Here is a 25,158-nt window from a genome sequence, read left to right as displayed (position 1 = left end):
TGACTTGCAGCAGGTAGGTGAGTTCCAACCACCCTGCAGGTATGGGCAGTCTGTGAAGCAAGCCTGACTTCATGCCCTGAAGTTTAGCAAAGCCTCCATGGTTTGGCTACCATCGGACATCAAGCTGAGGGGATTTCAGCATAGATGAATGTATGTCTGGGTTTCAGATAGACCTTAAGGCTGAACCCAACCAGCATACACATGCAAAGGTTTCCCTGGTTATAGAGGTTTCCTTGGTTGCAAATGCAGTTGCAGGTTGTGTGTCAGAGATGGAGAAAGCCAGGAGAATGGATTGTGAATGCCACCTTTAGAGGAAGCAGGGGATGGACTGTCTCGGGCCTGGAGCTCACTGGAGTGGCAGTGATGGGGATTTCAGAACCAGGAAGCTGTCTCTATATTTGGCCAAGTGTAGGAAGCAAGACCAGGTGCATTCTTTGTAATAAAACAAACTTACACCACCCCGACTCACTTCACTGATTTCTTATGTTGATGGAAAAAAACAATCCAACAATGCCCCTGGTCAACTGCTTACAATACAGTGACACCACTTTATACTACTGGGAGACCCTGTTTCTTCCTTATCTTCTCAGTGATTTTCTCTCTTAACTGATATCTCTGGCCACCTTTCGGGAAGCATGTATATTCATTTGCGACCCTTCACATTTGTATGCCGCTTTTTTCCTCAAGGATTTTAAAGCATCAACCCCCCTCTGAGAGACAGTCGCTGTTACATCCTATTTGGTAGATGAAGAAAAATTGCCACGCAGGAGCTAAGTTGGCACCAGCAGTGGAAGCTTATGTCCAAGCAGGGATCCTAAAGAGCAGCTGGCTCCCGGTCCTGCTAAGCCACGCTGCCGTCTGCACTGTGGCATGTGGCGATTTCATTCACTGAAGCACGGTTATGGACAAAGCAATGTCTCTGTAAAAACAGCCCGTTATCTGCTGCCTGCCTGCCTATCCTTCAAGTCATGTGCGATTAGTTTACTGACACAAATACAGTCACAGAGCCAAAGCAGCTGCGGGAGCAGGCTGTGCGCTGATACAGTTCATGCCTTCACAGCGCTGTGCCTACAGTAGCCATATCCTCACTGATTCCAGAAGCCTTACTGCTGGATGCTTTGCAGAGTACCGGGGGAAAATAACCCGATTATCAGATACTAGGTGGCGCTGGCTGTGCTGATAGTTAGAAAAAAATCAGCTTTGATTGTAATAATGAGTCACTTTGACTTCCAAGTAAGGGGTGGAAAATCAATAGGAGACTCCAAGATGCCATTGATATGCAGTTGCTTGCCGTCCCTTTTCTTAGCTTTGAAAAAGCATAAAGTCAGCTGTTCTCTGTGGTCATCTGTGTGAAGCACCTGCACTCCTCCTAGTCTGAGTCCTTTATGCCCTGAGACTCTAGATCTCTCTCTAAATCTAAGATAGCTTTAGGGTCTTCTATCCCAAAACCCTAATTACACTTTAAATTCAAGCTGCAACCATTCTATTTTTGCCTTTACAAAGCAGCTGGCTTCAACAGTGCTGCAACCTGAGTGTTTTTATCTGGAGTCTTTAATAAGTAGTAGATCTAAAAGTCCCAGTATCAAGAGGCTAGAGAAGAATGTAGCTCCCATTTTAAATGTTTAAAAATATGAGGAAATTTGCCTGAAACATTTAGAAAACCTGAAGGAAATGAACAAGAATTTTAATTTTTAGTAAAGAAAGATCTCATGGGTTTTAAGCCAACCAGGATTTTTGGGAGAAACTCAAAATGTAATTGTGCTTGGGGTTTGGCAATATTGCTGTTGTGCAACTTTTTGGTCTTGACTTTAAATAAGCCAGTTCTCTCATGTGGACTTAATGCGTGGTGTTAAAAAAAATATTGTACTGCATCTTCTATCCTAATAGAAAAGTCAGATGGTTAAGATGTTGCCATGGTATTTTTTTCTAACCCCCCCCCCCTTGTTGTTATTTATAATAAACCCTTGAAAACTCAGACTAAAATCTGTATTCCATTTGCCTGCATGTTTAATTCATAGCCAGGAATAGGATCCACTATGTAAAATGTTATTTATTACTTGCTTTTAAGAGATATAGTTTAGCTGACAGAATCTTCAGAACTGTCTTTACATTTAAAGTGTAGTTCATTAAAATGCTTAGTGCAATAAACAAACCATTACTCTTCCTGTGAAACACAAGCTTTAATAAAAAAAAAAAGGACCTTCAGACTTCTTCAGTAAGACATTCGCTGCTAATTCTAACCTTGAGCACTGGAAATGATGCTAGAAACAGCATGGTATAGTGTTAAGGGCAGGGCCTGAGAGCCAGAACGCAGGACTCTCTGACTCCGATGTTGAATCATAGTCAGATTCCTAAAGGTACTTAACTCCTATTGAAATCCAGGGGAGTTAGGTGGCTAAACCCTTTGGAAAATCCCAGCAAATGCTATATGCATCCTTAGGCATCTAAATACTATGAAAATATCTGCTCCTTAATTTTTTTCTGCCTGGTTTTAATAAAATGGATCTAATAATAGCCTCTCATGGTGATATGATGTTTATGGCTTAATAAAACCACACTGACTCAATAAGCCATAGGCTACCCATGCCAGGCAGGTATGTATTATTAGACCTATTTTACAGAGCAACTGAGACAGAGGAATTAAGGGCTAAATCCCCCAAACTCTGGTGTATAAAAAATCCCCTTGTAATGTCATTTGTACTCCTGGCAAGAACGGGAGCATCTACACATTGCCCTACGGTGACATAGCAGCATGCTTCGTTGCTGTACAGTGCCCTACGGCAACATAGCGATCACACGTATTTACACGTGATTGCCAGCTGCATCGCCATAGCGGCACACTCCGCAGGTATAGTGCACCCCTACAGCAATGTAGCAGTGAAATTTAACCATGCACTGTGCTTTTTTTTCTGCCAAAAGGAAGTACTAAAGCACAGCGCCGTAGAAACATCACCGTACAGTGACACGTAGACACGCCCAATGATGAGCATTAACTGGGCAATGGGCATAAACAGGGGATTTCCTAATGGCAAGAGGCAGAGTAGTCCAGTGGGTAGGGCACTGGCTTGTGACTCTGGAGGCTGTTGCATGACCCTGAGTCATGTGGCCTGTCCAGGGCCTTTAATTCTCCTTCCATCTGTGTCTATTCAGTTGAAAATTCTTTCGAACAAGGCCTGTCAAAGCATGTGACTGTACAGCACCTCGGTCAGTCATGCTCCAGTCTCTAAAGGAACCACTGAGCACTAGTGTAATACAAACAACAACAACTGGACGGAGACAGTTCATTTCAGTAATGTTCTCTGCTCCCTTTTTTATTTCAGCAAAATAGGTATGAGTGACCTTCTGTTGCCAGAAGCACCATTTGAAAGAAACTCAGGCAAACGGAGCTGTACAAATATTCATGCAGATAGCTCTTTTGTGACCACCTTGAAAGCCCTGTCCAAATTTGGGAGTCATCCAACCAGAAATCGGGCATAATATCATGTGGTATAGTACTCTGTGACCACAATTGGCATGTTGTCCTAACAGCAAATTATAAATAGGGACTCTTCAGAGGTATAACAGGGCAAGTCCACACCCCTGGCAGTAGCAGAGCGTGGGGCAATTGCAGCAATGGCTATTTTGCACCCTACCACCACCACCAAAGAGGGCACCGGCGGCTGTTACACCAGTCACTGCCCCATCAGTTACACTGCAGTGTATACTCAAAGCAATTGCAAAGGCAAGGAGTACATAAGGAGCCTCTAGACTGAAGTAACTACATCATGCATAATAATAATAAAAAAAAGTCCTTTAATATTTCTGAATTGCTGACACTTGTTAAGTCTGAAATCTGTTTGTAGATAACAAAATAAAGCACTAAATAATACAGTGCGTGCTATGAAGACCTTTCTCAGCTTTAGTAAAGATGTGAATAACTGGTGGTCGTAGAAAGGAGTCTTTGTCAAGAAGAGACTTAAACTCAGGAGTTACCTGAGCTGGGATGTGGAGTTTCCTGATCATACTTCTGAGTTTTAAAATAAAAATATTAATTTACTTTAACATAGCACCTTTCATCTGAGGATCTCTAAGTCCTTTACACCTATCCCTTTGAGATAGGGATTTGCAGTATATCTATACTACTATGGCATTACTGCTAATACAGTACAAAAATACTAACAGACATTTGAGCTACTCAGACAAAAGGAGCTATACACAATGTATTATTTATTAGGTGGTTGACATAAAGGGCCTGTTTTTTCTTTTTAATGTTAGTATCCCTTTTTGCCCCCGCATATTGTAAATACATACAGGTGCACCCATAATTGCTTGTGGCTGTAATTTATGCTGTTTGGGCATAATTGTATTTGATTTGCAGTCACAGTCAGGTACTCAGAGATGATTAAATGCCTGATTTAGTGGAGAAGAAAAGGAAATGAGGGCCCAATTAAGGTTGGCTGAAAATAGGCCCTTAAAGTAAAAATGGAGTGTGAGACCACAAAATATGAACAAGACTGCAGAAACGCTGTAAACAGCATGAAAGGTGTTAAATGGAGCACGTTACCTATAATGTCTCTAAAAGTCCAGGCCAAGCTCTCTCTTCTGGACACTCACCAGGCTGCTGTATTTGGGGACCATCATGTTGAACACACATGTGTTAACCCTCCTGGATCTAGGCAACATTCTCCAATTGCCTTTCGCTTGGTTTCTAGCTATACTTCGGGGATGCATATGCCTCTCTTGGAAACTGAGATCTGACTCAAGCCAGTGATGCCCAACCATTCACTCTCACAGGCTGGATGAATTGTGCAGGGTCAGTTTGCAGGTCAGATCTGCTCTGTGGGCCCAATCCGGCACACAGGGCTAGAATCTGATCTGGCATATGGGGCTGGGGCCAGGGCCCAATCCATCTGATGCATGGGATCAGCCCAGATGGGACCTCATTCAGTCACAACACAGGGCTGGGTTGGCCCGGCGCTTGACCCCACCCCAACATGCTAGATTGGTCCACACGCCAGATCATACCTGCAGCCCTGGCCTCATGCAGTGCCATGTCATCTGGCCAGAGGGCTTAAAAATCTGGTGGTGGAAGAGCGGTGGCAGTGTTAATTGGACCTATGGGGTGTCCTATGGACCAGATAACAAGGCTCTGTTGAGTGGATCTGGCCTGGGGGCTGAAGGTTGAGCACCACTGGTCTAAGCTATGACATGTTGTCTCCCTCAGACCACGTAGTAATTTAAGCAAGTACCACCTCCGTCTAACCTTGGGGCATTGTAACGTATAGACTGCTTTCATGTGTGCAGTAAGTAGAAACATAGGCTTTACACAAACGTTCCAACATTAATCACTCTTTACTTTGGATAGCATGAAGATTTTACAGAACTAGACAATAAAACACTTGTATGCCATTCCCTGTCTCAATTTCCTCACCAGCTGGTAGAGTTCACTTGGGTCTGTGTCATTTTTTGAAGACTCCAAGCCCCCTCTCCTTTGAAACACAAAGTCTATTTTATCACTCTCAGTCTCCCCAGGTCACCTTCCTTTAGCCTTGGCTGGTCCCAAAGTCAAACTTCCCTCTTCCCCCTAGAAGCTTGTGCCTCTATTTTTCTCTCAAGCCCCAAGCTTCCTGACATGATACCTTTGTCTGTTCTTCTGTTTGAATCATAAAAAAATAGGACTAGAAGGAGCCTCAAAAGTTCATCTAGTTCAATCCACAGTTCCAGGCAGGATCTGCTCTTTCTAAACTTTTCTAGTAGCTCCTCCCTGCAGGCAAATAAGGGGGAGTTGCTGCTTTTCAGTTTTGGCATCCTCTTTAACCTACCCGTTGTCCTACCAGAGCTCAGCTGACAAAGTGAATGACTTCTTTGTTTTGGTTCTGTAGGTTCTTCCAGATGGGGATGATGACACTCGATAGGGACCTTGTCAGACCATGGCTGACATAATACACATGGAGATACTCAATGATACAGCAATTTCAGAAACCAAAATTCATAACATGAACATAAGCAGATTCCCTAAATCATTAAAGGGCAAGATTCAGAATTGTTATAAATCACTGCATTTATACTAGTGAGGTCTGTGGAGCTCTGCAGGTTTATACAGGCTCAAGATCTGACCCCATAACTACCTCTTTTTCATATAAAAATGTCTGTTTTTTTGAACTGGTGCACAGTTTTGCCATGTATATAATGAGACAGCTGAAAGATGATAAAGATGGCAGCTTAGTACTTTGTTGCCAAAAGGAATGTCATTTCAAGGAGAAATATGTTATGTTCAGCTCAGGCCATCCCTATGAAGAGGCGTCATGCTGGGGAGGTTACTAACATTAATTCTGGGTGTTTTTTTCCTCCTCTTTTGTAAAATAATTTAAGCTAATTACAGTTTGCAGAGTCTGACAAAAAGACATTGTAATCTTCAGAGTGGGTGTTCACAGGGGGCCTGATTCTGAAAGGTGCTAAGTGCCCTCAAATGCTACCAACTTTAATGGCTGTTTTAATCCATCCCAGCACCTGGCTGGATCAGATCCTTCCCTTCTCCAGGCTACCTGTTTTAAAACTGTAGCACAGCACCACACACACGGCTTTTACAGTTGATAGAGGCTATCATCTAGCAGAAACTGCTGCTGAAGTAGCTGGAAATTACAGTCCGCAGCTTGCTTTTTGATTCTTAGTGTCTAAAAATCACACTTGACAAATAAAGATTAATCTCCCTACTTACCCGGTTGTTGCGCCAAGGTGCAAGCAATGTCTCAGAGGAAGCAAATCCAAGTTTATACATGGTCCAATATCGTGTTACAGGCACAGCTCTGGGAGTCAGCTTTACAATCATTGTAACAACTCACGATCCACTGGCTGATTCTGCCTTCAGCATTTGCTTCTAAGACAAGAGATATAGTCTGAGTTTCCACATCTGGATCCAGATGTGCATCTTTTTCCACCAAGTTTGTGGTGTTGGAGGCTGGTTCATAATTAACACCTATTAGTCTTTTTAGTTTGCTGCAAAATTCTGATCCTGCTCCGTTTGGATTCCAGCATCATTTGGATTCTAGCTGCCCCCATCATAGTTTAAAGTGTTTGGGCACAGGCAATGGCTTGGCCTATTAGGGAAGGAAGATGAGCTTATAAATATTAGCTCCAGAGCTGGGATTAGTTGCAAGCTATATATAGTTATAGCTGTAGTTATTTTGTGGGTTTTACTATACAACTGTAAGGATGTTTATGCACTGCCCCTTTGAAAGGAAGGACATTCCACATGTGTTAGGTCAAAATATTACCAAGCAAGCTGTTACCAGGCCAATCATAAGCGCTGCGCACATTCATGAAAACTTTCCATTTGTTCTTTCTTTGACGTTTTATTTACAGTGAAACAAAAAACCAAGCAGTGGTTATTCCTTTATGGAAAAACACAACAAGTAGAAACATGAGGAAAGCCTCGTCAGATTCCCAAATTCATTCCCTGTCAGTGGGCACGTGTACATGTGATACTTTAAACTGCATTAGCTTAAATTTAAAGCACATTAGGGCTCATGTCTATATTTGCACATCCTTAGTGCACTTCTAAAATGCATTTGCAGGTATCAGATTTAGGCATGAATAGTTAAAGCACATTAACGAACATGTAGACACGTTAAAGCATATTAATGCTGTGCATGTGGACTGATTTGGAACTAACTTTAGTCCCAAGTCAGTCCATACACAGCGTCAATGCCTTTAAACGCGTGCACATGTAGACCCCGTACCTAAACCTGCTTAATGTACATGAAGCTAATGCACATTCAATTTAGGCATGCTTAAATGCACGTGTAGACACACCCAGTGATATTTAAAAGGAAGGGGGGTCTGTACACATGCTTTGGGGTAGGGAGGGGGCATTTTAATTAAAGCAGCTCTTGGGGGGGCACTCTCATTAAAATGCCCACAGCATCTCTTGTATTCAGCATCCCACATTTCAAAATGGCAGTGGGGGCGCTTTAACTAAAGCTTGTTGGACAAGCTTTAGTTAAAGCACCCCTGCTGCCGTTTTGAAATGCGGGGACACTGAATACACACGGTGCTGCGGGCATTTAATTAATCGAGCAGACAGATTGAGTCTGCTCCGATGCATTCTAATCAGAACATGTCAGAGTATGCATAAAAGTACCCAAGAATACAACTGAACTCCAAAGATGGAGACGAATGTTATGCCTTAAAGCAGTGAAGCCCAACCTTCTTAGTGGTGTGCCACAATTTAGTGCCTTCCCAAGTGCCACTCTGATCTCTTTCCTGTCCCCAATCTGTCACTCGGCTTTCTACTGCCTACTCTGTGCTCCTTGCCCAGTCCACTGCTCTGCTTTCTGTTCCCTAACTGTGCTACCTTTTCCCTACCCGATCTGCCACATGCTGCACAGAAAGGCTGCCACCCCTTCTTTAAGGGGACATGTCTCTTTTTATTTAAATAAAATAGAAGCAACTAAGATGCTTTAAGGTCAAATCCTAGATTCAGTTGGCATTTACCCTCAGAACTCAGGCTTACAACCAAGTAGACTATGTCTGCATTTGGCCCCCTCTTGACATGGTTATTATTTTCCATTTGTTCGTAGGTGTTTGGTACACAGTTGTTTCTCCTTCCATTCATCCAATTTTTCATATTTTTATTTATCATGGTTTATGGAGAATTCTGGCCCAGATTTTCAAGTCTCAGTGTCAAGGTTAGGCTGCTAAGCCCATATCATTGCACTTACACTAAAAGTTGCCTGGCTTTTCAGAAACACCGAACACCTGCTTCTCTAGTTTATGTAAATGTGTTTGTCAGTGAACATCATGACAAATGTTCACTCAGGTGCTTAAATGTGGATTTAAGAGACAACCTTTAGCTACCGTAATTTGAAAATTTTGGTCTGTGGATCCTTAGTTTTATACAGTCAGAATTTTAATATGCAGTTGGACATACTCTTATTATTAAATCCATGAACTTTTATAGTCACTTACTTAATATTATTACTAGTCTAGCAAATGGATAAACAGCCTGATGGATAGAAAAGTAATTTCTTATTAGTTCAATATGATCTTCTGGTCAATTAAAGGATCATGGTCATGCCACTGCTTAAAACACTCACAAAGTAAAGCATGCACAGAAGGCAAATAGGCTAGGTGTATAACAAACATCCCTTACACCGCAAAGAAGTGACCAGCAATATCATCTCTTCTCCTGCCAAAAGACAGGGTAGTTGGAACAGGTGCACTACATTAAACTTTGGCTCTCAGTTATTCATTCAGAACAGCAACAATCAATTGCTCTCAGAGCAGAAATCTCTCTGTTCCACAAATAATACTTGATGAACTGTTTTGCCAGTGATATGATAATGTTTATTTTCACTGCCTTCGTAGCTCAACCTGCCTGCATTTCACTCTGACTTTGGATCTCATTACCTTATTGAGATGAGTGTCTGAATTCATTCCTCCTTTAACTCTAGGCTGTTGCCTGGTTAGTTAGAATTTTAATGTCTGCTGGAAGCCTGGTAGCTTGTTATCTTTCCTATGAAATATAGGACATGTCCTTATGTCATTTTCCACATTTCTGATTAACGGTATTATCATACAAGGGCCACATCCTGTCTCTTGATCAACCGGACAAATCCTTAGTCCCATGACTAGAATCATTGGTGCCTATACACATGCTTGTTCACGTTCTAGACACATCAGATTAATAGAGTCTGCTCTGTTCTCTAGTTAAAACACTCCAGCATGGCCTCACTGTAACATGTATAAGCCCTGCAAGTTTAAAAATGACAACTGGGGTGCTTTAACTAAACCTCGCTGAAGGCCACTTTTAAACCTTTGGGGCTTAATACATGTGATGGTGTGGTGTTTTAATTAGAGCGGCTCCCAGGGAACTGCTCTAATTAAAACATCCTCCCCTACCACTGAGCATGTGTATATACAGTTTCAAATTTCAACTAATTTCTCAGGTGAGAAGAGGTTGTAGCTGGGTAGAAGCAGATCCTGCATACCTCTTGTGCTAGATTTTTAGCAGGGGTGAATAAATTTCACCATACATTTGAGTGAATTATTATGTTAGTAGAGCAGACAGAGATGAAGTGCTTCTATTACTGCTGCATTTTAGTTAGTATAAAATAATGCTGAACTATGTAAACCTTTTCTTTCTCCTTACATTTTGATTTATGCATCTTGTCATGTTAGTTATGAGGTTTGTGGCTGACTTTTTAGTTTTCTGACATCTTAAGGCAAAGATAAGAGAAAATAACAATGCAGATCTTTATGTCTATGAATGTTTACCATCAAATATTGGACTAAGTAAATTGATTTGCAGGAGCTGGGGGTGGGGGCAAAGCAATTGAACAGAGAGTATTCTTAGTTCCCCATGCATACCCTGTATAACTCTACCACAGCTTTGCATGCCACCTCTAACACTAATGCTAGTCCTTTTGCTTCTTCCCCTTTCAGCTAATCCTATAATTATTTGCACTGTATAAAATCAGCCTGAAGTACCCACACACTTTGTGGATACATCCCTCATGACTTCAAAGTAGCTTTATTCTGTTCAACACTTGGTAAAGACGGTTTCCACTTTAGTATGTAGTGTGACAGGTTAACGTGCATATGATAACTAGCTGAGATGTCAAGTGGGTCTACAGATAGATGCTAACAAGCAGCAAATTATTCCTTATGAAATTAACAAGGCTTCTTTTTCTCCATAACTAAAGAATCAAAGCTGGCTTAAAGACTAAAGCAAGCAGAGTCACTTAGAAGGATTCTGTGACTGAATCATATAAACTGTGCAGAAGACAAACAGTTTATAAAACTTGAAAGAAACTTTCAGCATCCCCAAAGCTGTTTGAAAAGGACTTTCACTATCACCAAAAATAACAACCCTCCAGGCTTTCCACACTCTAAACCATGAGGAACATAATTTCTGCAACTCAGAGCTCCACCCCAATATACTTCCCACAATTTGGCACAAAATAGGATGGGCTCTTTTTCACGTAAATAACATCCAGAATGTGTTTTTTTTTGTCACAGAGGAAGCCATCTGGAGTAAGATTTTCATGTTGCTAAGAAATTCAAAGCCAGTTTCTTATACTTCCAAGATACCCAGCATAACCAAACATCAAATCCACGCTAGCCAAGCTTCCCAAAGTCACAGCCATTGAGCAGCGGACTGCTACACCTCAAAGCCACCCGGAATAGACTCTTCACTAGTTAAAACCACCAGATCATATTAACTGTCATTTGGCTTGTAGGACTTGTCATATGATAAAGACATCTGCATTAGTCTGTCTTGGTAGAACAACATTTATTAACTCAACTGCTTCAGGGCTTAATTTGGCACAATAGGTTTACCATTACTTGGAGACAAAAGGAGTAGGCTCTTCACTCACACACATATCAGACAAGATGTTCTTTGATATCCACCTGTTATTGCTACTTCTGTATTCAGAGCATCTTGCACCCAAACACCTCAACATGCTTCTAAGGAATTAGGAAAGCCTTCCAATTAATATATTTATCTCTTTAAAGTATGTCCATTGTCCAGAGGATAAATCAAGGTGCAGAGGAATTAAGTGATTTCCTTCAGCGCACAAAAAATCTATGATAGAGTAAACACAGTAACTCAGGGATCTCAAACTAAGACCCAGAGGGTGCGTTTACATGTTCATTAATGTGCCATGGTTACGGCATACTAAGTTTAGTGCTTGCAAAACTAAGTACTAAACCACTGCATAGTAACTGGCGGTACTGAACAGTAGCACCGGTACATGGGTTTTTACAGACACTAACTGTACAATAGCCTAATAGTAGTATGCAGTAGCATATTAGCATGGTTTTTACCCATGCTACTGCGCAGTGTTATTAGGCTACCACACAGCTAGTGTCTTATGTAGATGCACCCAGTCGGCTGGAGCTGCACTGCAGGGCATCCTGTGGCCCAGATCTGGACTATAGACCACATGTACGACACCCCTGCACTAGAAGATACAGGAGTCCCAGTCATGACTACCCTGGTCTAGCTTCAAGGTTACATTCTCTCTTATAAAGAGAGACTCAGTGCATGGGGATCGGTGGCCATCGCATAATTTTCTGACATTGTTTAAAATGTCCTGTCCTCCCTCTAAATCAAACTCACGTTCCACATTAAGCAAGTGAACTCTGTTCAGCTTCTTCTCTTGGTTCAGGTCTCCTTGGATAATAAGAATCCGAGATACTAGTAGCAGGGCGTAGGGACTTGTCTGCTTGATCAGTAATAAGACAAAGAACCAAGTTCCATTAATCTGGACTATATCATAGAATCATATAATAGTAAGGATGGAAGGGAACTCAGGAGGTCATCTAGTCCAGCTCCCTGCTGAAGACCAGCTGATCACTGACTAAACCATTCCAGCCAAATGTTTGTCTGACCTGCTCTTAAAAAAATCCAAGGATGGAGATTTCACAAACCACGTAGCCTGTTTCAGTGGGGTACTTAGAGTGAGACGGTTCTTCCTAATATCCCACCTAAATTTCTCTTGCTTTAGGAATTTTGGTCCACGGCTCCTTGTCTTGTCCTCTGCAGCCACAGAGAATGGTCTGTCTAGTCTAACTGCCCTTCAGGTATTTGAAGACTATTATCAAGTCCCACCTCAATCTTCTCTTCTCGAGAATAAATAATCCTAATTTTTCCACCCTTTTTTTCAACCTAAAACTATATTGTAAAATATTTTTTTTAAGATACATGAATTACAAGAACACATTGGGTGCATCTACACATGCACTTTACTGCAGAGTAGAGTAATTAGCTATGCAGTAAAGCATCAAAGTCTCTGGTATTAGGGTGCAGTAAACTAATTAACTCCAATATAGGATACTACTGTCAGGGACAGTACTATCTTACAGCAGAGTACCTTACTGTGCTGAAATGTACATGTAAACGGAGACCAGGGGCATACATTTCACCCAGTCAGCCCAACCAGTGGGAACCTGCTCTGTCCCAGCTCAGATTACTGCTGTCCTCAGTGCGCATGTAGATGCTGCACCTGGGAGCAGTTTACTCCTGACTGAACTGCTCCAGAGTTTATTGCATCACATTAAATTGCATGTGTAGATGCTCTTAGTGTATTATAGAATAATTGTCCAAACTTTTCTGTGTTCTGAGAAAAGTCTAAGCATTCCTTCTGGTTGCATCAAGTTCTCTTCTGAACCCTCAGTGAACCACCACAGTATAATCATTTCATGTCCTAGAGCATCTCTTCCGTCACTGTGCCAGCTTAGTAATACTCTAATTCATTTAGGTTACTGCAGGCTTCATTCAGAGTGTCAGTTCAGGAAGTAGGAATGGGAACTTCACCAAAGTTGAGGTACTCTAAAGATAAACTACAAACATTTTCTCAAGTTAAATTTTAAAATCAGCCCTTGGGTTACTTAATAGTTCCTCTCAGTTCAGCAGTCTGCATTCGTCTCATCACAAGTGATAAGTGGCATTACAAGGACTACCACAGTCCTCAAGGATCCAGGGCATCATGGATAGATAAATAAAGTATTCTCAGATTATGACTCCTAGAAGAACATCAGGAAGAGGCTGAGTCCATAATTAACTCTTAGGTACATGGACCCCATGTTAGTGCCCATAGTCTCTCTGGTTATTCATCACAACTCTCATGGTAAAATTATGTCCTGAGCCTGGCTGTTCCTAAGCTTTCCCACCAAAGCAGCCTTTGTTCTATTTCTTTCTCTCTAGAGAGTAATTCCTAACTCTTTTATCTCCTGAAGAGTTAACAAGCAGCTTTTGCCAATGAGTCACCAGGCCTCTAGACAGAGCTCTAATGACTGCTAACAGGTGTCATGAAAACTGCTCCGAATAAGAAAACAATTATGCGGTTGCTGGAAAATTGGTGCGGTTTTTTTATAATGCAGCCAAGGCTATGCATGTGTATATTTCTTTGCATGTTGATTTCACTTTATTTTTTACCCAATCCTATAATTGCTAAACAACTGATATCAACAGGAACTGATAGGAACTCAGCATCTCAAGGCCTGGGCGCACATAGTCAAAGTCAGCGTGACAACACTGCTGAAATTCCATACAGTACTACGTAGTTGATCTCATTGCTTTTGGTATCATTTACTGGCCACAACCAGCCCCTTGTGTTATTAAGTACATTTGTATTATATTTGCATTGTTTGACACAGAACTATATACAGTATCTGGCACACTGTCATGTATAATCAAGAGATAATGTCAATGGAATTGCATGTTGTCACAGGATAACAGTTTCCTGCTGCTAGAGAAATGCCAAAGTGAGGCCGAGGCATTTATGGAAAATAAACGTCAAGTCAAAACTGAGATGTTTATTTAAAAAACAAGAGACATGGATCTTGTGGCAACATTCCCGTGTCTATATTCCTCTAATAACAGAGGTCTGGTGTAGATACAGTCAAACGACAGTTTCTCACTGGGACAGAACGGAGAGGGTGAAGTCTGATTGCTTGGTATAAAGACTTGTCAGGTTGTTTCTGATTTCTTTTCTTCTATTCAGATTTTAGTGAAAATGTTTAGATAATCAACTTGAGATAGTTTATCAGATGCATGATGCGTTTACGACGGGATTTACGGGGAGAGAAAAGAAGAGTAAGTGACAACAGACATATGTTTATTTTGTCTTTCATAAATCGTATCCTCCAGAGTAGTAAGACAGACAATAAGGGCCGCAGGCCCAGGTCACTGAAATAGAAGGAAGTCTTTCCATTAGTCATTGTGTGTAGGATCAGGCCCTAAAGGAAAAAACAGTCTGTTCCTAAAATGACATCCTAGACGTCCTGATAACAGCTGGAGTTTTACTACTCATCCCAGTGAATGCATGATTGGGTCCACTGTGCAAAATATATATTTTAAAATACATGATTACTAAAGCCTTGATTGTGCTATTCAGGCAGGACATCATGGGGCACAGACAGCCCCGGGTGGAGAAGTGAAATCATTCTACTCAAATCTACTGTACTTTAGCATGTGGGCTTGGTATAAATTGTTCCAGTGTACTTTCTTGTGATTCTTACTACATTAAAATTATCCATTGTTGTTTATCCATTTACAAAGCTCACAGTGGTCAGTTTTCTTGGAGAACAAACAAAGTGAAAGGTATTTAAGTTACTAGTTACCAAGGGGTGGGACGGGATGATGAGACAAGATGGGATGATATATATAAGAGATGGTAAATATTCAACTAGTCCATCCTACAGCTTGTATGCATTCATTAGGGTTTTCTCAAATCTAAATATAAAGGTCTAAGCCAGGGGTCAGCAATGTTTTTTGGCCGGAGTGCCAAAAAAAACAGTGTCTACCTTGGAAGGTGCCAGAGTGCTGGCATGCCAGAAAAACAAAATAAGAGGGGGAGGGGAGGGGTACATGGCAGGACCCACCACATATTAGTATATTTAATAATCATAAATGTTGCCTTTATTGTTGTGTATTCCTTTTTTGTTGAGCATGTTGCAATGAGAGAGAAAAAAAAGACAAATCAAACAAAGAGGAGAGAGAGAGCAAGAGAGAAAGGAGAGCAGAGAGAGAACCAGACACACACATACACACACACAGAGCCAGGTGCACAAACACAGAGAACCAGAACACACCCGTAACAGACACATGCACACACACATCCAGAACCAGACACATATGTGCACACACAGACACACAGGACCAGACAGAGGCAGACGCATGGGCACACGGAGCTGGGCTCCTGGGCCACTGGTATGGAGCTAATGCCGGAGCCCAGAGCAGATGTTTGCAGCCTCCCAGCTGCAGCCGGCCCAGGCTCTGGGTAGCTGCTGCCAACCACAGCAGGGCTTGCAGCCACCCAGCCGCTTGCTGGAGCAGCCTGGGCTTTGTGGCTGGCAGCAGCTTCCTAGAGCCCAGGCTGGCCGTGGAGTGCCAAGCAGAATGGCCTCGCATGCTGTGCTTGGCACATGTGCCGGAGGTTGCGGACCTCTAGCCTGAGCAATAAGACTTCTACTGCTTTCTTGGCAATATAATAGATTTGACCTTCAGGAAACTGTTTCTGATGATCATACTGAACTTTCCCTTTCATCATATTATCTCTCATTAGGTCTCTTGGTATAATTCATCTATTCTAAATAATTCCTTTTCCACCCGCTCCTTGATATTTTTTTTTTTTTTTACCCTTCACATATTTATACATTAGGGAATTACAATGTCATTACTAAGTTGAAATAGTCTCCTTGTCTCTTCTCATATGTTAATCCCAATTTCCCTTTGATAGTTTATATTGATCTTCTCTCAACCTCATCTAATATATCATTATCTTTTCAATAGTGAAGTGCACAGACCTAAACATATTTCTCCTGATTTTGTGCTCACTTGCAGCAGGGAAGCCAGGAGCAAATCCATGCAAACCAATAGAGATGTACTGTTGGAAACCTAGTGTAACTGGCTGCATCTACACGAGACACTAACTGTGCAGCAGCCTGGGACTACTGTGCAGTAGCATCATATGGCAGGAAGTGTGATGCACTGTCATCATCACAAAAGTGTCATTCCTTGGTGTGACTGCACAGTAACTCTTGTTACTGCACAGTCATTTAGTACTTGTTTATATACTGCGACTGTACATCCGGCATCTTGTGTAGATGCGGCCACTGAGAAGAGAATCAGGTCCATCATTACCAAGTCTTGTGATTTTCTCGGGGGTACAGCTGTCCAGCAGATAATAATTTCATTCTGTGACAACCTTAAAGGATTCAGAATTAAACCTTTAGAACATGTCCACAAAAGTAATTTTGCTGAAGAATCATTTTTTTCTATAAAAACCTGAGCTGTCCTTTTAAGTTTGGTCTGTCTGTCTGTCTCTTTTTCTCTCCTTTTTTTTCTCTTTGTCTCTCACTCTCTTTTTCTTTCTCTGCCCCCATTCAGAAGCGTCAGGACAGCCCTAAAAACAACTTTCCCAACAAAATCTTTGTTGGGCTTCCACAAAACCATATGTTTAGGCAAAAGTTCATTATGTCAAAAATGTTTTGACCAGCTGTACCCACAAGTACTGGAATTTTGTTCATGGCTAGAGAAAGACTGGCAGGTGGGAATTTTGGCCCTCCTTGAGAGGAGAACACTGTTATTCTTAAGGGTTGTTATGGGACTCTGGGAGAGCCATTGGCTTTGACAGTTCTGGATCCTGCATGATCTGGAGAACTGGTTTGGACCAGCAGGGCTACAAATTCAGGAACAGAGAAGGGACAACAGAGGTCTGGCTGGATGAAAAGGCAATCTGTCTCTCTCCCCAGTGAAAAGACACTCAAGTAGCTGTGCATACTGACATAGGTACTAGTTGAGGGTATTAACTTAAGAAGCTAGACCTACCAGACCATCCTCGCAGGCTGTTTAGGGGGGCAAAGAATGAATCAATTAAAGTGCTGAGGTCTGAGAGAGAGCTGGAAACCCAGCACCAACGGGCAGTCAGAGAGAGCTCCTGCAGCCAGCTGGGTTGGAAACACATTACTTAATACACTGGGAAATCTGACAACAACACCCAGCAAGTCACTCAACGTCCCACAACCTAGTCATTCCAAGCCTTTTCTTAGGTAAATCCACTAAAAGCCAGCGATTGTCAGGACTAATCCTGCCATCACTGAGCTAAAACTTTTTCTGGTTTTAATAGGTTCAGGATCAAGCCAATAAAGAGGATCTGCTCCTGCTCACCTCCATGGTGTGTATCATGCAAACTCACACAGTGCGAACTTGAATCTAATATTCAGCATCTCTTTGCACTCCTTTAGCATTGCTTCCCTCTGTGCCGATGCAAATACCACACCCATACCTCTTCTCCCTAGTTTCCACCTTCCTATTTGTTTTCCTTGTTGAGCAGTCAGCATTATGACGCACCTTGTACACAACGAAGCCCTGATGCTGCAAGCCACTGTCTGTGGGTAGTCGTATGCCTGCTCGAAGCCCCCTTGAAGTCTGTGGGACTCTGTATAGAGCAGCTTAAAGGATCTGGGTCTAAAACCCTACACAGAAGCCCTTGCAATCCCTGACACATTCCAGCTCTGAAGTTTGTTTCAACTCAGCCTCTCAAGTGCAGTACGATTTGGAATTCCTTCTGGGTCCATCTGTTATCCTCTGTGGGTGTGTTGGATAACCAATCTATTCTAATTAGTATTGAAGCTTCTTTTTAAAAAAAAACCAATGACTTCCAGGAAAAAATAGATTACTTCTTCAATAAAAAATGTGACCTGAAGTACAAGCAGAAACAATCCATTTCAGACTTTGGAACTCACTCCTTTTGACCTGACATCCTTAAATAATTTGCACACAAAGAAGTGCTAGCAAAACCATGTTCATATTCACAAAAATCAGGAAACTTAGAGTTAAAGGTGATCCACAGAGGTGTCATTTGGAAGATGAGTTAACCCTACAGTTATCAGCTGTGTGCGCACAGGGATGCTCAGGAGATAAATTCTTCAACTAACCTTTGGTTCTTCCTTTTTGGACAACCCCAAAGTCAGGCTGGTTCCAGCTCTGACATGACATTGCAGAATTATGGCTGTTGTGACAGGAAAAATTATTCTAGGCCTCCTGATTAATTATGTAGCCTTGGGTAATTCATTTAACTTCTCTGGCCCTTAAACCTGGAGCTCCTTCAAAGAAGGGGGAGACAAACAAGGGGTTACAATCCCATGTTAATTTGATTAGGTAAAGATCTTAATTCAATAAAGATACCCTGGGGATGACAGATGGATGGAAATGCAGGAAAAGTGTCCAAAGGTATGATTTGTACCTCTCACAACTGCCTATGTGATCTTGGGCAAGTCACTAACGGGTGCATTTTCTAAACTGTCACCACTTTTTGAGATGATCCAGCCAGCATTACTTCAGGAAGCCCCTAAAATGATATACCTGATATGTTGAATACCCCTCTGTCCTGGCTTGTGCAGGCAACCAAGGCTTAGCTGTAGGATAAATTGTCTAATAACAAAATCTTTTGCAAGTCACATTTATAGTAGTTCACTGTAGAAGTCCACTCTTATCTGGCTCTGTGTTGGTTCCTTCTGGTAGACTCAAGACTGACAGACAGGATGGATTTCTGTTCCTGTGGGGGACAGCTGAGGATTGACTGACAACCTCCTGACTGATATCATCAGACCCGTTCCTTAGTTGGTTCAGCCGCAATCCACACCATGCAGTGTTCACATAGTTCTTCAAGGTGAGGAGCATCCACCTCTCCCCGTCCAAGACAGTCACTCCATGCATTGGAGGGCTGAGCTCTGTAGGCTCAGACTTCTTCTCATGTCTCTACATCACATTTAACCATTTTGTTACACACGCTTGTGCTTGTTTATTGTACTTTGCAAGCTCTTTCATTGCACATGTGCCTTCAAGCAGTGGGCCTTGCAGCAGGCGCTGCATAGTCTGAAGCTCTGTGACAGTCACAGGTGGTTGAACCAATGTTATAGCCCCACTTCTTCATTAGTCCCTGGGAACGTCCGACTCCGGTACGTAGGCGGTTGAGACATCGCCACCTTTGCCGCTGTTCATCAGCCCCCGGTGGTAAGGACTCAGCTGCTGGAACGTACATTTTTTCACTCTCAGCTATTTTCTTCAGCCTCTCCTTCCACATCTGTAGTTGTGTCTTCTTGAGTGTGGCATCAAGAGTGTGGGCGCTGGTGAGAAAGCTCCTGTGTGACTTCAGACATTTGTACACTGCAGGATGGTCATACAGCGGGTGTCTCGCATCTTCAATTTGTCTCGATCGTGCTAGCACAGACTTCAAGTAGCAAAGCAAAGTTCACTAGGGAATCGTTTAAGCAGCAGGTCCAAACTGATGGAGCCTGTAATCAGGGTTAAACAAACAGCATGTAAATAAACACATAATTCACTCCCGGGTTGCAACCTTGTATACCAAGTCTGAACCTGGCAGGGAATGCTAAGGTCAAGCTGGGCAGTGACACAGCCGTTGCAGAATAAATATATGTGGGAAAAAAGGATTCCCTCGTATTGCTCCCAGCCAGTGTGAGATGGGGTATTGATGTAATCCTGTAATACTAAAAAATAAAGGGGAGAGGACTCATTTTCATTTCTCTTTGCCAGTACAAAGGCAATTTAAAGTAAGGGTAAATAAGCCTTACATCCATCTAAGGCCACACCTGGTAACAGAGCAACGTGAAGGGCTGCACATGTAAATAAGAGTCAAGCCCACGTGTTTTAAGCTGTTTCAGCAGATGTAGCTGTGCAAAGGGCTGCAATCCGTGTACAGTCTCTTATCCAGCTGTGCTGTTGCCAGAGCAACCCGTTTCCCGCACACAGAAATTTTTTATGGTTATTAACAAATGCTAATGTTGCACCTCAGACATCAAGTTATCTGTAGCTATCGATGGGGTTTGGCCGGGGCGGGTAGAAGTTCGGAGCTGCACATTACGGCTGGGATAACAGGCACAGAAAGATTTGTCCAAAGCAAAGCCAGCAACAGAAGCCAAGTCCTCTGACTCCCAGCCTCAGGAATGACACAGTGGCTGAATCTGGAGCCCCCGGGGAAGCCAGAACAAACAGGACTTGTGACGGGGAGATACGCCGGGCTTGAGAAGCACAGATCCATCCCCCACCAGGCAGCATGCACTTGCACCGCTGTGGATACTGCCTACGGGCCATAGCAACTGTTGCTGGCTTCCGATGCTGAGGTTTTAAATGCAGCACATGCAGCGAGAGCCCCTGCCCCATCCCCGCGGGCTGTGGCGAGAGCGGCGATGCAGAATGCCCCCCGCGCCGCCTGCTCGCTTCTCCCCACCAAGCCGCAACACCGGGGCAGGCCTGAAGCCTCCTCGAGACATCTGCCTCGGGTGGGCGAACTTCTCCCTCCCTTCTCCTCCTCGCTTCTCGGCAAGGAAACAAATGCAGATATTCGAGGACGACGAAAGGAGCTCCGTCTTTAGTGAAGAACGGTACTTTCTGGCCCAGTAAGGCTGGGCACTTCGCAGGCATCTCCATCCTCGAGGCTCTTCGGGTACATCCGGTATCTTCCATTAGACCAACTCAGTAGTTGGAACAACATTTTCTTAGCAAGCTTTCGGGTTTAACAACCCTTTGTCAGGCGGAGGCGGAGGAGGCATCGGCATCTGCAGTGGCGGGTGCTCTTCCAGCGGGGCCTTCTGGGCTCAGAAATGGGCTTTACCCGCGCGCGCCCTCACAGCCCAAGCGGCACCGCGGCCCCGGCGCGGGGCCGACGCCAGCCGCTGCCCAGGGCCCTCGGCAGGCGAGCAGGAGCCCCAGGAGGGCGTTCGTGCCCGGAAGCGCCGCAATGAAGCACTTTCGGAGTCCCCCCTTTGATTTTTCGCCCACATCCGGCGCGGCGAGTCACGGCCGCGGCCCGGGCCCCGGGGGCGGGCGCCCCCCACGTGCGGGGGTGTGTCCGCGCCGCGCGCCCATTGGCCGCCGGGCAGTGACGCGCGGCGCGGGGGCGTGCCGCCGCGGCAGCCGCGGGAGCTCACAACCATGCTGCCGCCCGGCCGCGGCGCTCCGGCTCCGGCTCCGGCTCCGGCTCCGGCTGCTGCAGGGCGGGCGCCCCGGCTGGTCTTCATGCCTCCGGCGCCGCTGCCCTGAGCGGACAGCATGGGCGATGGCTGGCTGCCCCCGGACTGCCAGCCGCACAACGGGTCCGGCTCGCCGCCTCCCGCGGCCCCCGGCAGCGCCTCCACGCTGCCGCCGGCGCCCGGCAGCCGGCCCGAGGGGCTGTCGCAGCAGTGGACGGCGGGCATGGGCCTGCTGATGGTGCTGGTGGTGCTGCTCATCGTGGCGGGCAACGTGCTGGTGATCGCGGCCATCCGGCGCACGCAGCGGCTGCAGACGCTGACCAACCTGTTCATCACCTCGCTGGCCTGCGCCGACCTGGTGATGGGCTTGCTGGTGGTGCCCTTCGGGGCCACGCAGGTGGTGCAGGGCCGCTGGGTCTGGGGCTCCTTCCTGTGCGAGTGCTGGACCTCGCTGGACGTGCTGTGCGTGACGGCCAGCATCGAGACCCTGTGCGTCATCGCCATCGACCGCTACCTGGCCATCACCTGGCCCTTCCGCTACCAGAGCCTCATGACCAAGGGTCGGGCCAAGGGCATCATCTGCACCGTGTGGGGCATCTCCGCTCTGGTCTCCTTCCTGCCCATCATGATGCACTGGTGGCGGGATGGGGATCCCCAGGCTCTGGATTGCTACCAGGACCCCGGCTGCTGCGACTTCGTCACCAACAGGGCCTACGCCATCGCCTCCTCCATCATCTCCTTCTACATCCCTCTGCTCATCATGATCTTTGTCTACATCAGGGTGTACAGAGAGGCCAAGGAGCAGATCAAGAAGATAGACCGATGCGAGGGCAGGTTCCACAACAACCACCACCAGCAGCCTCCTGCCCAAGGCCACTCTCACCACCAGCCCAAGCTGGCCAACGGCAGGGCCAGCAAGAGGAAGAGTTCCCGGATCATGGCCATGAGGGAGCAGAAAGCCCTCAAGACCTTGGGTATCATCATGGGAATCTTCACTCTCTGCTGGCTTCCTTTCTTCCTGGTCAACGTGGTCAACGTCTTCAACAGGGAGCTGGTGCCAGACCAGCTCTTTGTCTTCTTCAACTGGCTGGGATATGCCAACTCTGCTTTCAACCCCATCATCTACTGCCGCAGCCCTGACTTCCGCAAGGCTTTCAAGAGGCTGCTTTGCTGCCCCAGGAAAGCCGACAGGAGGCTGCATGCCAGCGGTGAGGAGCTCTCCCGGTTCCCAGGGAGTTTCATCAATACTTTGGGCACCCCCGAGCGCAGCCTAGGCGGGATGTGGTCCGACTGCAATGGGGGTACGCAGGGAGGCAGCGACTCCAGCCTGGAGGAAAGGAATAGCAAAACCTCCTATTCGGAATCCAAGGTATAAGGACGGGGTGGGGGTGGCACTGGGGAACACCCTGGACACTGAGCACGAAGAAAGCCAGCCAGGGAACGAGTGAGAGGAAAAAATATCAGGAGTCTGGTTAAGCAAACAAACACCAAACAAAACCAATCTCTGTCTCACTGGGGAGAATATCTGTGTTTACTGAAGACTAAAAGCAAGTGAACTTGTGTGCAACATACCTCATCTGACATTGGAGGAAGCCGCTGACCACTGAACAAAGGAAATTGAAAGCTGTCTCAAGCTCTTTTTTTTTTTTTTTTTTTAATTTTCTGACAGGGAGTTAGGTGGCAACAGGCATTTTGAAAGGGAATAAGAAAAAATCCTTTACTCAGTTAAGCTGCTCTAAGAGCTGCACTTGCAGTAGAGCCCGATCCTGAAGTGTTGGGAGTTTAGCCACTGACTTCACTGTAGCTGGGATTGCGCTGTATTTAACCTTGCTTCCAAGCTGAGGACTGTAAACTCTCCCCGCCCCTGCTCTTGGTGGCTGCAGTCCTTGCTTCACACACAGACAAAAAAACCAGTCTGATTTGAACAAGTGCTGCTTGCACACAGCCCTGTTGAAGTTAGTGGAAGCTGCAGGTGATCAGCACTTTTTGCAAATCAGGCTTAACAGTGCTTTATAAAAGTGAGTCTGTCATCTGGCACGTTTTATTTTAAACTTCAAGTAGCTGCGTTCCCCTGTTATTTAAAGTAAAGATGAAGGGAAAAAAAATAACTAATGAAGAATCTTGATATACTTGTATTTTGAACAGAGCTTTTCTGATTTTTATCTTCTGCATCAGCAGCCGGTTGACTTCTTATGCTTATCTTTTCTTGCCAGACCATACCAATCAGGCTGAGAAACTTTCTACCTCAAACTGTGCATATTGTACAGGGGAATAAAAAGACATGTTTATATTAAACAGCTTATTTATGTATCGATATTATTATTTTCTAAAAAGAGGCAGTGAGCCTTCTGCAATTTGTTCATTGTAATTGAAGATGAACAGTTCAAAAATAAATGAATCCTGGCAACAACAACAAATTTACTGCACATAAAAAAAATGGCGACAGAGCCATTTTTGCACAGTGTTAAGAATCATAAAATTAATTGAAGATGTTCCTTGCACAAAAAAAATTAAAAATAAAATGGGGGTTCAAATATCATCAAACCTGAAAAAAAAGTTCTTTCTGCTCTTGTCTAATATGTTACATTTCTATTGAGAAAGTAACTTTTTATATTATTTTATCAAGGTACTGTAAATGCATCCGTATTACAAATTAAAATATCTTAAGGGTCTTTTATTATTATTTTAATATTTTATGTCCAAGTGCCCACGTGAATCTGCTGTTATTTTAGCACTTGCGTGTCATTTCCATTTTCCTCCCGTGTGTGTTTTTATAAGGTATTTATACTCTGGTGCAATTTACTACTGTGTAAGTAATTGGTCTATGTGCAATAAATAACATTGCAGCACAAACCAGCATGTATGTACAGTGTGTCTCTATAGGTTCTGAAACAGTACCCAGCTATAATGGAAAGAACAGAGTTTTGTTTTTTGCAAAATATGGATCAAATTACCAATACTGTCCTATCTAATGGCTTTTCCTGACAAAATATTGTTTAAAAAAAGTGTTCTAGACCAAATAAGGTTGTGTTTTCTGTTGCGTTAAGGGCTGCCGACTTCCCTCAAAAATTAATGGCCAAAGACAAGGTGTTTCCAGCCTGATAATAAACACAGTTGTTTTCTTTAGCCTGTTGGCTTTACTGATCTTGTTGAATTATTAGACCAGGAGTCAGGGGATTTATTATTGAAAAATAGAATAAAATGGTTTTGTATTTGATTTGAAAACTGTTGCTAATAGATTATGCAGTAGATCTCATGGTGAAATCAATGATACTCTTAAAATAACTTCACTGGATGCAGACAGACCCTATTCAGTGAAGCCAGCTCTTTCCCACTGAAATCATTGAGAATCTATGCGGATTTCAGTACAAAGGAGATTATGCCTTGTAGCAGTAGATGTAATAAGAAGTTTGTGATCGCTTGAAAAAATATGCCAGGCTTTCCTACTACATTACTGAAAAAAGTGTTTTCAGAAAAAAGCACTACGTATTTGATCCCTTCATTTCTTGATTTCAATTAAAGCTAAAGGCAGTCGTCTTTAACTTTAACGGGTGCCAGATCAGGCCCTGTAAAGTGTTTTCTACACTGCGTATCAGTTCCATGCAAAACCCCAGTAACACATCTATAGATTAAAGAACTAATTATATAGCGAGAAAAGCAATATGGTACTCGGTAGCA

General features: G+C 43.9%; 1 protein-coding gene across 1 annotated transcript; it reads left to right on the top strand.

The window, feature by feature from the left end:
* The first annotated feature begins 21,452 nt into the window (after nt 1–21,452).
* ADRB1 (adrenoceptor beta 1) lies at nt 21,453–24,594 on the top strand. Its single transcript, XM_090057156.1, has one exon. The coding sequence runs from the start codon at nt 21,560–21,562 to the stop codon at nt 22,853–22,855; it is 1,296 nt and encodes a 431-aa protein (XP_089913282.1). The 5' UTR covers nt 21,453–21,559; the 3' UTR covers nt 22,856–24,594.
* Nucleotides 24,595–25,158: the final 564 nt, after the last annotated feature.

The sequence above is a fragment of the Crocodylus siamensis genome, chromosome 7 (assembly GCF_052110815.1).
Source record: "Crocodylus siamensis isolate JL-2025a chromosome 7, ASM5211081v1, whole genome shotgun sequence".
Taxonomy (NCBI): Eukaryota; Metazoa; Chordata; order Crocodylia; family Crocodylidae; genus Crocodylus; species Crocodylus siamensis.
This window is presented reverse-complemented; position numbering and strand designations above follow the sequence as displayed.

Coding starts and splice junctions, on each gene's coding strand:
- ADRB1 (XM_090057156.1), top strand. CDS start 21,560: ATGGGCGATGGCTGGCTGCCCCCGGACTGCCAGCCGCACAACGGGTCC.